General features: G+C 38.9%; 1 protein-coding gene across 3 annotated transcripts in view; it reads left to right on the forward strand.

Moving 5' to 3' along the window:
• The window catches only part of TBC1D31 (TBC1 domain family, member 31), a 72184-nt gene that overhangs the window by 19607 nt on the left and 38632 nt on the right, over window positions 1–13945 (forward strand). For all 3 annotated transcript variants that reach the window (XM_011973008.1, XM_011973009.1, XM_011973010.1), the window contains 3 exons: window positions 3759–3910; window positions 7449–7608; window positions 10949–11149. In XM_011973008.1, coding sequence (XP_011828398.1) covers window positions 3759–3910; window positions 7449–7608; window positions 10949–11149 — 513 coding nt within the window. The remainder of the gene's footprint in view (window positions 1–3758; window positions 3911–7448; window positions 7609–10948; window positions 11150–13945) is intronic.

A 13945-nucleotide genomic window follows, 5' to 3' on the forward strand; every position in this document is an offset into this window, starting at 1 on the left:
GAGTATGGGGCATTGCCCCAGGTCGCCTAAAGTTCTACATAATGTTATAGAATATACATCACACTACCTATCTAAAATTGGAAATCTGCATTCTGAAGCCCCAAGAGTTTCAGAAAAGGAACTATGGAACTTTGATTTCAGAGTGTTTGTAAAGAACCTACCACTGTAACCTCTTTTCGCTGATTTTTGTAAGCAGTACTAGTAGTAATTATTAGTAATAGTAATAGATACCCGTTGTTCAGTATGTTCCATGAACCTACATTTTAGATAGTTATTTTCAAGCTTTAATCTGGAAGGGTAGATACCATTATCCCCATTTTGCAAGAAGGGAAACCGAAGTTCAGAAATATTACGAACTTTGTCCAGAAAGATTAAGTAATCTGTTCAGTATCACATAGTTTAGAAGAGAGTTGCAGTTTGAATTCAAACCTGTCTTTATGTAAAGCCTTACTGCTTCTCAGGTAAACCAGTTATACCTTTTCAGATTAGTACATTTTTATTCTTTTGTTGATGCTTGGAGGTAAGATATTCAGCTCATTAGTTAGAGACTTTGGAATCCCTGGGATTTGTGATTACTGTGGTATCAGAAAGGCTTTGTGATGGATATCAGAAAACATCTAATAAAGAGTGTTTTGCTGAACTTAATTCAGCCTGTGTACCCAGGACACTCAATAAATTACTGCCAAATAATACATTTGACCTTAACTTGCTAATATTAGTATCCTAAACTCTTTAAACCTTGAAAAAGGGCCGGACACAGTGGCTCACATCCGTAATCCCAGCACTTTGGGAGGCCAAGGCAGGCAGATCACTTGAGGCCAGGAGTTCTAGACCAGCCTGGCCAACATAGTGAAACCCCGTCTCTATTAAAATATACAAAAAATTAGCCAGGCGTGTTGGCACGGCCCTAGTCCCAGCTGCTTGGGAGACTGAGGCATAAGAATTGGAGGTTGCAGTGAGCCAAGATCGCGCCACTGCTCTCCAGCCTGGTGACAGAGAGAAGACTCTGTCTCTAGATAGATAGATAGATAGATAGATAGATAGATAGATAGATAGATAGATAGATACATAGATACATAGATACATAGATACATAGATAGATAGATAAAATAAACCTTGAAAAGAGTTCATCTACCTCCTCAAACTGAATTGGAAAGCTTAGGAATTTTGTGTTCTACAAGGAAAAACTGCAGCTCCATCCTTGAACCTAACCCCCCAAAAAGTATACTTCGTTAATGTTTTGAAGTCTTTCCTAAGGTTTTTATGTTTCTCAAGAGATGACACTATCTAAATAATAATGACATGCTTCATTAGAAACAATTTTATAATCATTAAAATATGGCAATTAAAATCACAAATCTAGTAATGAGTAATCATGTAGGCAATAATCTATCACAGTTATTCCACTAAAATAGCAGTTGATGCTCATTAACTTTTAAGCTTCTGCTTTTCCCAGTAGGAATAAACTTTATTACTTTTCCAGAAAAGTGACTGCTAATTATAATAAGAATTTTCTTAAGTCACTTTTTGACATCAGTTTTGAAAGAATGTTTTAATGCATTCATTGTAGATCATAGAAATCTGTAAGGCCTTCATATTATAAATCTTCCTAACAGTGAATCTGATAGCGAAAGATCTACCACAGGTTGTCTTTAGCAAAGTGAGCCAAGGATGAAGTGAGGAGCTTGATCAGGCCCTTGCCTGATCTATCAGTATCTGATGTAGTTGAGTTAGTATTTTTTATTGTCTTATTGGCATTAATCCTAAGTAGATTATTTTTGCTAACCAGTATGTTCTCTAGTGCATTATATATGTGTGTGTGTTGTATCGGTGACACACAAAATCATATTCGAGGCCACTGAAACTTTTATGAGAAAATATTGGTTAATTTCCGTTAATAATTTTGTGTTAACAAAAGGAAGCATTGTTTATGCTTGTGATAGAAAAATGGAAATTAGGAGAATAAAGTGATGGCATTTTCAACTTTGCTATCAGTTTCACTCTCAGTTGTCCATTAAATAAACTGAATCTGTAATAAGATAGGATTATATATGCATTTGCACCTTTTTACTCTTATAAAAAAAATGCTTAACACTTACTTATCTTGAAACACTTTGCCTAATATTCCCAAAGGAGTAACTTTTTTTCTTGAGATGGAGTTTCACTCTTGTCACCCAGGCTGGAGTGCAGTGGCGCAATCTCAGCTCATTGCAACCTCCACCCTCCGGTTCAAGTGATTCTCATGCCTCAGCCTCTCGAGTAGCTGGGATTACAGGCACCTGTCACCACACCCGGCTAATTTTTGTATTTTTAGTAGAGATGGGGTTTCACCATGTTGGCCAGGCTGGTCTCAAACTCCTGACCTCAGGTAATCCACCCACCTCAGCCTCCCAAAGTGCTGGGATTACAGGTGTGAGCCACAGTGCCCAGCCAGGACTAACTTTTAAAAGCAAACTGACTAATTTGGGAAGATACATATTTTAAGGCTGTTGACACATATAGTATAGTATATTTAACTAATTTTTACTCCCAGTGGCAGTGTATGACAGTGGCTTTTTTTTACTATATATGTGTGTGTATATATATAGTATATATAGAGCTATATACTACTATAAACACTATATACTAATATAAACACTATATTAAATATTAACTACTGATAGATGTTTAAAAAATATCAAATGTTGGTGGAAGTATAGGGAAAAGGCACTGTCATACACTGCCATTGGAATATATACATACACCCCATTTTGTGGGAGTAATATGTATATATAAACACATCACATTTTGTGTATGCATATATGTGCCTTCTTTTGAAGACAGAGTCTTGCTCTGTCATCCAGGCTGGAATGCAGTGGTACAATCTTGACTTATTTGCAACCTCCGCCTCCCGGGTTCAAGGGATTCTTTTGCCTCAGCCTCCTGAGTAGCTGGGACTACAGGCACGTGCCCGGCTAATTGTTTTTTTTGTTTGTTTGTTTGTTTGTTTTTGTTTTTTTTTTTTTGAGACGGAGGCTCACTCCCTCGCCCAGGCTAAAGTGCAGTGGCAGGTTCTTCGCTCACTGTAACCTCCACCTTCTGGGTTCAAACAATTCTGTCTCAGCCTCCCAAGTAGTGGGGACTACAGATGCCTGCCACCATGCCTGAGTAGTTTTTGTATTTTTAGTAGAGCCCTTGTTGGTCAGGCTAGTCTCGAACTCCTGACTTCAGGTGATCCCCCGCCTCGCCTCCCAAAGTGCTGGGATTACAGGTGTGAGTCACCACGCCCGACCTAATTTTTGTATTTTTTTGGTAGAAATAGGGTTTCACCATGTTGGCCAGGCTGGTCTCAAACTCATGTCCTCAAGTGATCCACCTGCTTTGGCCTCCCAAAGTGCTGGGATTACAGGTGTGAGCCACCACACCTGACCAATGTGCTTTATTTTTGAAGTAAAATTGATACTCAAAATCATATCTTGTTTTCATTTAACTCTTTAATAATATTAGGTGAAATTTTTTAAACTGCCATTTAGAATTTTGTGACTTGCCTAGTCGTTATAGTATACCTAGTTTTCGTTTGAAGGGTTTTTTTTTTTTTTGGTTAATAATAATTTATGAAATAATCAGTATTACTCCCTGTCATATATTAGAAATGTAGTTTTCTCCAACTTAAGAAAAGAATATTTGAATAAAGAAAAATAGGCTACTTGTGTAATTTTAAATTTAAAGAGCACTATGTGAACCTTGTGTGAAAACTAACTTTCTCTATTCCTCCTTAGGTTTTCTTTCTACCGTTAAGTAACACCATCCTCAGCTGTTTTAAAGATAATTCCATTTTTGCCTGGGAATGTGACACACTTTTTTGCAAATATCAATTGCCAGCTCCACCTGAAAGCTCTAGTATATTATACAAAGTGTTTGCTGTGACCAGGTAATGTGCATTTTAAGACACTAGGAATATTTAAGAAATTTAATTTCTGGTAAAAAATTACAAATTTTCGTTTAGTTTTTATTCAGTATCTTTTTGTCATATTAGAAAAAGTTACCTTCCAATTTAGATATGATCTGCTGACTTTTTTTTATTTTGTGAAATATCAAATATACACAAAAATAGAAAAATACATGAACCCGTAAGAATTTCTTCTTCTTTTTTTTTTTGTTTTTTTTGTTGTGTGTGTGTGTGGTTTTATTTATACCAGCATTTCCTCCATCAGAACCACTAAATATTTCCATAAGCTACAATAATCATCAATGAATGGCAATTTCTTCTTTTTTTTTTTTTTTTTTTGAAGTGGAGTCTCACTCTGTCGCCCAGGCTGGAGTGTAGTGGTGCAGTCTCAGCTCACTGCAACCTCTACCTCCGGAGTTCAAGAGATTCCCCTGCCTCAGCCTCCTGAGTAGCTGGGATTATAGGCATGCGCCACCACACCGGCTAATTTTTGTGTTTTTAGTAGAGACGGGGTTTTGCCTTGTTGGTCAGGCTGGTCTTGAACTCCTGACCTCGTGATCCGCCCACCTCGGCCTCCCAAAGTACTGGGATTACAGGCATGAGCCACTGCACCCGGCCATTTCACACCCGGCCATTTCTATTTTTATCAGTCATTTCACCTACTTCCCCAATGCATTGTTTGAAGTAAAACCTAAGTATATCATTTGATCCACGAATATTTCAGTTTATCTCTGAAAGATAAGGGCCCTTTTGGAAATATAACCATAGTATTATCACACTTTATTTATTTATTTATTTTTTGAGACAAAATCTCATTCTTGTCCCCCAGGCTGGAGTGCAATGGCACAATCTCAGCTCACTGCAGCCTCCACCTCCCAGCTTCAAGCAATTCTCCTGCCTCAGCCTCCCAAGTAGCTGGAATCACAGGTGCCTGCCACCACGCCCGGTTAATTTTTACATTTTTAGTAGAGACGGGATTTCACCATGTTGGCCAGGCTGGTCTCGAACTTCTGACCTCAGGTGATCCACCTGCCTTGGCTCCCAAAGTGCTGGGATTACAGGCGTGAGCCACTGCGCCTGGCCTATTATCACACTTTTTAAAAATGAATAAGAATATCTTAATATTGTCATATATCTAGTCATATTCAAATGTCCTTGATTTGTCTAATAATTGGTTTTTATGATTGATCTGTTTGAATAAGAAGCAAAACAAGGTTCACACATTGTATTTTGTTGATGTAGTCATCTTTTCTTTTTCCCTTATAGTTTATTCATTAAATAACTGGTTATTTCTCCTCTTGAGTTTTCTATCTTCTGGATTTTGCTCTTTGTCTTCATGTGGTATTGTTTAATATGATCCTCTGTTATCTGTATTTTTCCTGTATACTGGTTATACCTGTATTTTCTAAAAACTGGAGGCTTGATCTGATTTAAGCACAAGAAGACATTACACAAGAAGGTGGTTTGCGTACTTTCATCAGTAACAACATAGAACAGTTTTCTTTTGTGATGTCAGTAGCCATCGGTGATCATTCCCTAGATCCAGTACGGCCTTAGAAGTTAGCAAAATGCTGCTGTTCTAATTCTCTCATTTCTTCTTCACTTATTAGTTAATAACCTTCTATAGAAAGAAACTTCTTCTCATCTACCCTTTGGTTATTTTGACGTACAGTTGTAAAGGAAAGGCAGGATGAATGCTTAATGTTCTCCTCTTTTTTCTTAAACTAGTTTTAAAAGTAATGAACTGGTTTATTGGCATCTTTCAAAAGTAGCTAATGAAGTTTTTGTCTTTAATCTTTGTAAATTCATAGGCTTAGAGTAGTTAGCATGTTTTAATACATTGCAGCCGTCATTCTTAGATGTTCCAGTTCTCTCATCTTTGACTAATAGGAACCTCTTTTCACTGGCTTTGGCATCCTTTTACTACAACTCCAGTTGCCTATGATAGCTTTCATGCTTTCTGATGTGACAAGATGTTCCAAGCTTATCTGGTACAATTCCTGCCCTAACCCTGGAATTAGCCTTTTCTCTAAAGAGTCTGGGTTCTTTTTTGGGAAGTGGTATTTCAAGACCCTAATCTGGATGCTAGGGGTTCTATTTTGACTAGGCTGATCCTTGTTTCTAGTCAGGGGAAAGAGTTACAAAATATATGTTAATTCCTCTCTTTTCTCACCTTGTTCTTCTAAGTCATCAGTAAATCCCATCAATTCAACCAAACTATATCTCAAATTGGTCAATTTGTTTTTATTCATTGCTGTGGGTGGTACCCTAATCCAAGCTACCCTAGCCTCTTTTAGACGACTATAATAGCCTTCTTATTTGTTCTCCCTGTTTTCAATCTCATTTCCTATAGTCATTCTCTGCACAGCGGATAAAGTGGTTTTTATAAATCAGTAAGTCAGATCATGTCACTTTCCTATTTAACCTCCTTCATCATTTAGAGTAAAATCCAACCCCCCACCCCTCATTTCCCCCGAGGCCTTCTGTCATCTGGCCTAGGCCTCCCTCGCTTCGTCTCATTTCCTTCCTTAGTCTCCTCTAGCCACACCCGAGTATAGCAGTGTGCTTTCATATGGCAATGCACTTGAGTATGACCTCTTACTTACTTTTCCTTATATACTAACTTTACTGCTTTTTCAGCACTTTTGTACCAGCCAGTCTGGAATACTGATCAGGATAGAATTCTTCCTCCAGATCATCCCATGACTGGCCTATTTGTGTCATTCAGGTAGCAGATCTTCCTCCTTTCCCAGTTTTCATCACCTTATTTTGTAATTCTGTATAGAACTTATTACCTGCTGAGAACAAGTTCATTTATTTGTTTGTTTGCCTTCCTCTAGACCGAAAATCCTGTAAGAGCAGGATTACCTGACTTGTGCAGCCTTAACTGACTGTGTTCCTGGCTTCTGGGACCATACCTGGCTTATAGCAGACCCTTGAAACATAACCATAGTATTATCACACTTTTTACAAATTAATAAGTCCTTTACAAGTTCTTGTTGAATGAATGAGCAATGGCCTTGCAAGTCAAAACAACTTACTCTTTTTGTACCTTATTAAGGTAGCTTTCTTTGAGCAGGAAAAAAGTTTGGGCTGTTACATTTTTTCATATAGCCAGTACCACCAATTCTGTATAGCTGTATGTGAAACACAGAAAGTTGGATAGTGATAAGTGACCTTGAGATTATGCTATAAAATATAAGTGTTATGTAAAAAACTCACAATCAGGTCATTAAATGTTTGGTAAACTGGTAGCTTAGCACAGTAGGTAAAAATATATATACTATAAACCTGAGCTGTCCATACAAGTATTTAAATGAATACAAATTAAATACAATTTGAAAATAAGGTCCTCATTAACATTGGCCACATTTCAAGTGCTCGGGAATCACATGTGACTAGTGTGACCATATCGGACAGCGTAGGTACAGCACCTTTCTGTCTTCACAGAAAGTTCTGTTAGACAGCACTGCTATAAACAATTGCACCTGCCTTACTTTCTCGCTTTTTTGTTATATAGAGATGGCCGAATCCTGGCTGCTGGAGGCAAGTCAAATCATCTTCATTTGTGGTGCTTGGAAGCTAGGCAGCTCTTTAGAATTATCCAGATGCCCACTAAAGTTCGAGCCATTCGTCATCTAGAATTTCTTCCTGATAGTTTTGATGCTGGTTCTAATCAGGTTAGTAACATAAATGTAGGGCACTGTACTTTTTGCGAAAGAACGCATCCATCTCTGAACTATCTTAGCTCTTATTTAACTTACACCTTGTTACAAGAATTTGAAATTACAAATATGTGACTTTTGTGAAGAGTCTAGAATTGAAAAAAATTTCAAAATCTTGTATTCTTTATACTATTGACAATTTGCTCTTCTTATAAAATCAGCAGACTGAAAATGTATATTGTACTCTGTGGTTTGCAGTGTGCTTTAGCACGCTAGTTTTCATTTGATCCTTAATTATTTGGCATAGGCAGGAAAGATATTCTGCCCATTTTACAGATTCTAACGCTAACAACTAGAAACATTGACTTGTCAACATTCCTGTTAATTGTAAGGATTAAAGATTGGACTAGAACTAACGTTGTGTTGTTATTTTATTTACCCTAACTGGTTGCTCACTCCTGTGAAACACGTTTTTTATTGGTATCTTTCTTTAGTTTACAAAGTGCTTCTTCCCCCATCCCCCTTCACTTATTCCTTTTTAAGAGTTGAGTTCTGTCAAACCTTAACTTTCTTATTTCAAATAGACTGTCATGGATCTTGTATTTTAACAGATTAGATATATGTTTTCCATATATATCTATACATATGCATGTATGTATATATCATGTCCATTTTACTTACGTTTTTGATTAGGTAATATATTCATATGGTTGAAGACATAAAACAGCACACAGTAGGAAGTCTGTCATGCCTTTCTACCATTTGTCTAGTTGTTCACCTCCCCCCATATCCACTGTTGTTACGTATAGTGTTACGTTTTTCCCATTATTTTATACAGTCTTGCACCTTTTATTCTTTGGGTTTTTTTGTTGTTGTTTTGAGATGGAATCTAGCTCTGTCTCCCAGGCTGGAGTGCAGTGGTGCAATCTCGGCTCACTGCAACCTCCGCCTCCCAGGCTCAAGTGGTTCTCCTGCCTCAGCCTCCCAAGAAGCTGGGACTATAGGCATGAACCACCATGCCCAGCTAATTTTTGTATGTTTAGTAGAGACGGGGTTTCCCATATTGGCCAGTCTGGTCTCAAACTCCTGACCTCAAGTGATCCACCTGCCTCAGCCTCCCAAAGTGCTGGGATTATAGGCGTGAGCCACTGCGCCCAGTCTACCTTTTATTCTTAAGTTGGAAATTGTTCTATATCAGTGCAGAACTTCTTTCTTTTTTACAACCGCAACACTATGCAGTTTATTTTTTAAACCAGTCTTCTATTGGCACTTAACCTATTTTTAGTCATTTTCTGTGACAAATCATGCTCACTGAATAACTTTTTACAAGTGTCATTTCACACATCCTCTTTGTAGGATAAAATCCCAGAGTTGAAATAGTGGCATAAAGGTTATGTGCATCTGTCATTTGGGTAGATCTTGCCCAATCGACTTCCAGAGGAGTTGCATCAACCGCAGATAAGGGGCTTTGTTTCCTGCAAGCCAGCCAACAGGAGGACTTTATAGACTATCACCTCCAAACTGCCTTTTACAGTCTTTTGTATGATTAATGACATCAGCATTTCAAGCAATCACATGGTGGCATCACTTACCAGCCACTGCCACTGGGAAGAGAACCTGTGCTTAGACAGGGCAGCATGGGGGTTTATTTGCTTCAACTTTTTTATTACATGTTTTTTTTATTTTGTTTTGTTTTTTGTTTTTTGTTTTTTTGAGATGGAGTCTCACTCTGTTGCTCAGGCTGGAGTGCAGGGGCGCAATCTCGGCTCACTGCAAGCTCCGCCTCCCAGGTTCATGCCATTCTCCTGCCTCAACCTCCTGAGTAGCTGCAACTACAGGCTCCCGCCACCATGCCTGGCTAAGTTTTGTATTTTTTAGTTTAGACGGGGTTTCACCATGTTAGCCAGGATGGTCCCATCTCCTGACCTCGTGATCCTCCCTCCTCAGCCTCCCAAAGTGCTGGGATTACAGGCATGAGCCACCGCACCCGGCCTTTATTATATGTTTTTAATTTTTGAAATTATGAGTTAAAATTTAAACTTTTCTCCCCCCTTAAAAGACTAGCTTCCCTCCTACCCCTCCACTACCCTTGCAACTCACAAACTCTCCATTCTCCAGATGTTACTTAAAATATTTGCTGAAAACAGGTAGACACTGGGGAGCCTCAGTGGCAGTGACAGGTTTGTGTGGGGGCAGCAGGGCTGGTGTTCACTTCGATTAGCTATGGAAAGGGTACAGGAAGGCAAACCCTCCACCCTCCTTGTTCCTGATAGCCAGTGTGGAGGCAAAAGTTAGGAACTGTCTGTCTTAGTCTGTTTTGTGCTGCTGTACTGGAATACCACAGACTGGGTAATTTATAAACAACATAAGTTTATTTCTCACAGTTCTGGAGGCTGAGAAGTTCAAGATCTAGAGGTTGGCATCTTTTGAAGGCCTTTGTTCTCTGTCATAATATAGTAGAAGGCCTCATATGGGTGAGAAAGGGAGGGAGGAATGGGAGGGGGCAAGAGGGAGGCGAACTCATCCTTTTATACCAAACCCACTCCCATAATAACAGCATTAATCTTTTCATGAGGGCAGAGCCCTCATGCTCTAGTCACCTCTCATTAGGCCCTATATGCCAACACTGTTGCATTGAGCAAGTTTCCAATACTTGCTGTTGGAGAGACACATTCAAATTGTATCATTGTCTAATCCTCTCTGTCCCCTGCATGATCTGCCTGTGGGAAGGGAAGATTCTTAGGGCACCTTTCCATAGTCCACCATGATAGGTTCCTTGCTGATTCTGATTAGATCCAGGGCATAATCAACAAGAGCCATAAGTTGTGATTTTAAAATATATAATATCAGACCAGGCGCAGTGGCTCATGCCTGTAATCCCAGCACTTTGGGAGGCCAAGGCAGGCAGATCACCTGACATCAGGAGTTTGAGAGCAGCCTGGCCAACATGGTGAAACCCCATCCCTACTAAAAATACAAAAATCAGCCAGGCATGGTGGTGCATGCCTGTAATCCCAGGTACTCGGGAGGCTGAGGCTGGAGAATTGCTCGAACCCAGAGGTTGGAGGTTGCAGTGAGTGGAGATCGTGCCACTGCACTCCAGCCTGAGCAACAAGAGTGAAACTCTGTCTCAAAACAATAATAATAAAATAAAACATAATATCTCACTGAGAATAGAATTTCCTCTAGGTGTCCCCCTCAAAATATATGTATTTATATACACGCACACATATATATACACACACACGTACATACACAAACATTGCATACGTGTGAAGACATGTATGTAGTATGACTTTCAGACATTCACTGTCACATGTTTTTAGGAGTTTATATTTTTTCTCTCTACTCTTAGGTTCTTGGAGTACTAAGTCAAGATGGTATTATGAGATTTATAAATATACAGACTTGTAAACTTCTCTTTGAGATTGGGAGCCTTGATGAAGGAATTAGCTCATCAGTAATTAGCCCACATGGACGGTACATTGCATCTATTATGGAAAATGGAAGTCTAAACATATATTCAGTTCAGGCTTTAACACAAGAAATAAATAAGGTATGTATGATCAAGTAATCAACATCAGCTTTTTATAACCACTTACCTATTATATCATCAAGAGTAAAATCTTTATGCTACTGTTTCTCACTCACCTGGAACTTATCCATTTTTCTGGATATATGTTGTTGCTCTTACTCCCAAAGCCACATCTCTGACCTTGATTTCTCACATATGCTCTATTCTTAAATTGTTGCCTTCCTGAGGGACATCTCCGTTTGATGTCTCTCATTTAGGTGTTACTCATTATCTCCTTCCCAAAAGAGTTCTTCAATCCTGGTTTCTTCACTTCTGTCTCATGTTTTCTTCCCATCTCATAAGCTAGAAACCTTGAAGCTCTATGACTTCCTATGCCTTTATTTTCTAAATCCAGTCAATACTAAGTCATATAACTTGTTTTTTTTTTTTTTTGAGATGGAGTTTTGCTCTTGTTGCCCAGGCTGGAGTGCAATGGTGCGATCTCGGCTCACTGCAACCTCTGCCCCCTGGGTTCAAGCGATTCTCCTGCCTCAGCCTCCTGTGTAGCTGGAATTACAGGCGTGCGCCACCATGCCCAGCTAATTTTTGTATTTTTAGTAGGTATGGGGTTTCACCATGTTGGTCAGGCTGATCTCGAACTCCTGACCTCATGATCTGCCCACATTGGCCTCCCAAAATACTGGAATTACAGGCGTGAGCCTCCACACCCGACCCAACTTCTTAAATTTGAAATATCTATAAATGTGTTGCCTGTTCTCCACCTCTGTAATTGCTATCCTCGTATTGGTCTTCATTAACTACTCTAGACTAATGGTAATTTAAAGAAATATCTTAAACTCAGAGCCCTCAGTGCCTGCCCTGCCCATCCTACCACCTTCTAAAATAATTCATCATCATTTTTTAACTAATGCTATTTTAGCGGCTTCCTTCCTTCACCTGTTGAATTAAGTCCAGACTCTTCTGCCAGGCTCTCAGTGTTCTCTCCAATCTTGTCTACCTGTCTAACTTATTTCCTGAAACTTACAACTTCCCTCATTATCCCCATAGACACCATCCTCATTTCTGAATCTATTATCCACAGCATCCATTTCACTAAAATGCACGCCTCTCTTCTCTTCTCTGGTTATCTAAAATTCCCCCAGCTAATCAGTCATGTTGTCCATGCGTCTTCCAGTCTGGAATTGCACCTTGGTAACTCTAACAGAGACTTTGATGATCACCTGGTCTAACCTTTTCATTTTACACAGGAAGAAGTTCATGCTCAAACTTAATCACGCAGCTAATAACTAGCAGTTCTGGGCGTTTCAATTCTTCCAAGATCACATGAGATTGGGTACATTTGGAGTAGCATTTGCCACCTTTTTTTATTCTAGAAAAAGTTTGTGCCTCCTCCTTTTTGTTTTCTTTATCTTTTAAAAAATTATGCAAGCAGTGTCTTGTTGCAGAAAAAAATAAGAATATGCAGAATAGCAAATAGACAAATACAAATCACTGAAAGTCTCACCATTCTCAGATGATTCTGATTTACACGTTCCCGATTTCTTTTCTATGTATGTAAAGATATACGGTCACTCCTCATTATTTGTGCATTCTATACATGAGAATTCACCTACTCACTAAAATTGATTTGTAACTTCAGAATTAATACTTGCAGTGCTTTCATGGTCATTCAGGGACATGCACAGAGCAGTGAAAATTTGAGTCACCAGATACCCTTGTTCCCAGCTGAAGTCAAACGAGGCAACACTCTGTCTTCTTATTTCAGCTCTCATAGTGTAAACAAGTATCCTTTTTGTGGTCTGCTTAATACCATTTTTTTTTTTTTTTTGCATTTTGAAGCTTTTTGTTAAGATTTTACTGTTTAAAGTGGTCCCCAAGCATAGCGCTGAAGCGCTGTTTATTGTTTCTAAACACAGGCTGTGGCTTCCCTTATAGAGAAAATACGTATGTTAGATAAACTCATTCAGAAATGAGTTATAGTGCTACTAACTGTGAGTTCAATGATAAGGAATCAGCAATATGTATTAAATAAGATGTCTTTAAACAGAAACACACATGTATGTATTGATTGATTAATGAGGCTCTCAGGAACCTGACTCTGTGTTTCCCCTAGGAGCAGTATTTCAGTATTCACTAATTGAGTGTTCATGGTGACTTTATAGAACCACTGCAAATAGTGAGAATTAGCTATACATATATGTTTGTGTGTGTGTGCATGCACGTGTGTGTATGCATACTTGTCTCTAAACATATGGGATTATACTCTGCTGCTTTTTTGCCCTTTATATCATTATATATACTATATAAATATATTTTTACATAATAATATGTGCTATATAGTAATAAATTTTTAAAAATGTATTAATATCTGCTCTTACTGAGAGAGTTTTCAGCCTCTGAATAGTCAGTTTTACAGTACTAGCTAAACCTTCTTCTTCTTTTTTTTTTTTTTTTTTTGAGATGCAGTCTCACTCTGTCACCCAGGCTGGAGTGCAGTGGTATGATCTTGGCTCACCACAGCCTCCACCTCCCAGGTTCAAACAATTCTCCTGCCTCAGCTTCCCTAGTAACTGGGATTACGGGTGCGTGCCACCACACCTGGCTAATTTTTGTATTTTTAGTAGAGATGGGGTTTCACCATGTTATCCAGACTGGTCTTGAACTCCTAACCTCGGTGATCCACCCACCTTGGCCTCCCAAAGTGCTGGGATTACAGGCGTGAGCCACTGCGTCCGGCCTTGCCAAACCTTCTTAATAGAGGCAGGCAGAGATCTGAGAAAAACTATGGTAAGAGTGAGTCATTGAGTTCCTTTCTGC

The sequence above is a fragment of the Mandrillus leucophaeus genome, unplaced genomic scaffold (genome assembly GCF_000951045.1).
Source record: "Mandrillus leucophaeus isolate KB7577 unplaced genomic scaffold, Mleu.le_1.0 Scaffold133, whole genome shotgun sequence".
NCBI classification, from domain to species: Eukaryota; Metazoa; Chordata; class Mammalia; order Primates; family Cercopithecidae; genus Mandrillus; species Mandrillus leucophaeus.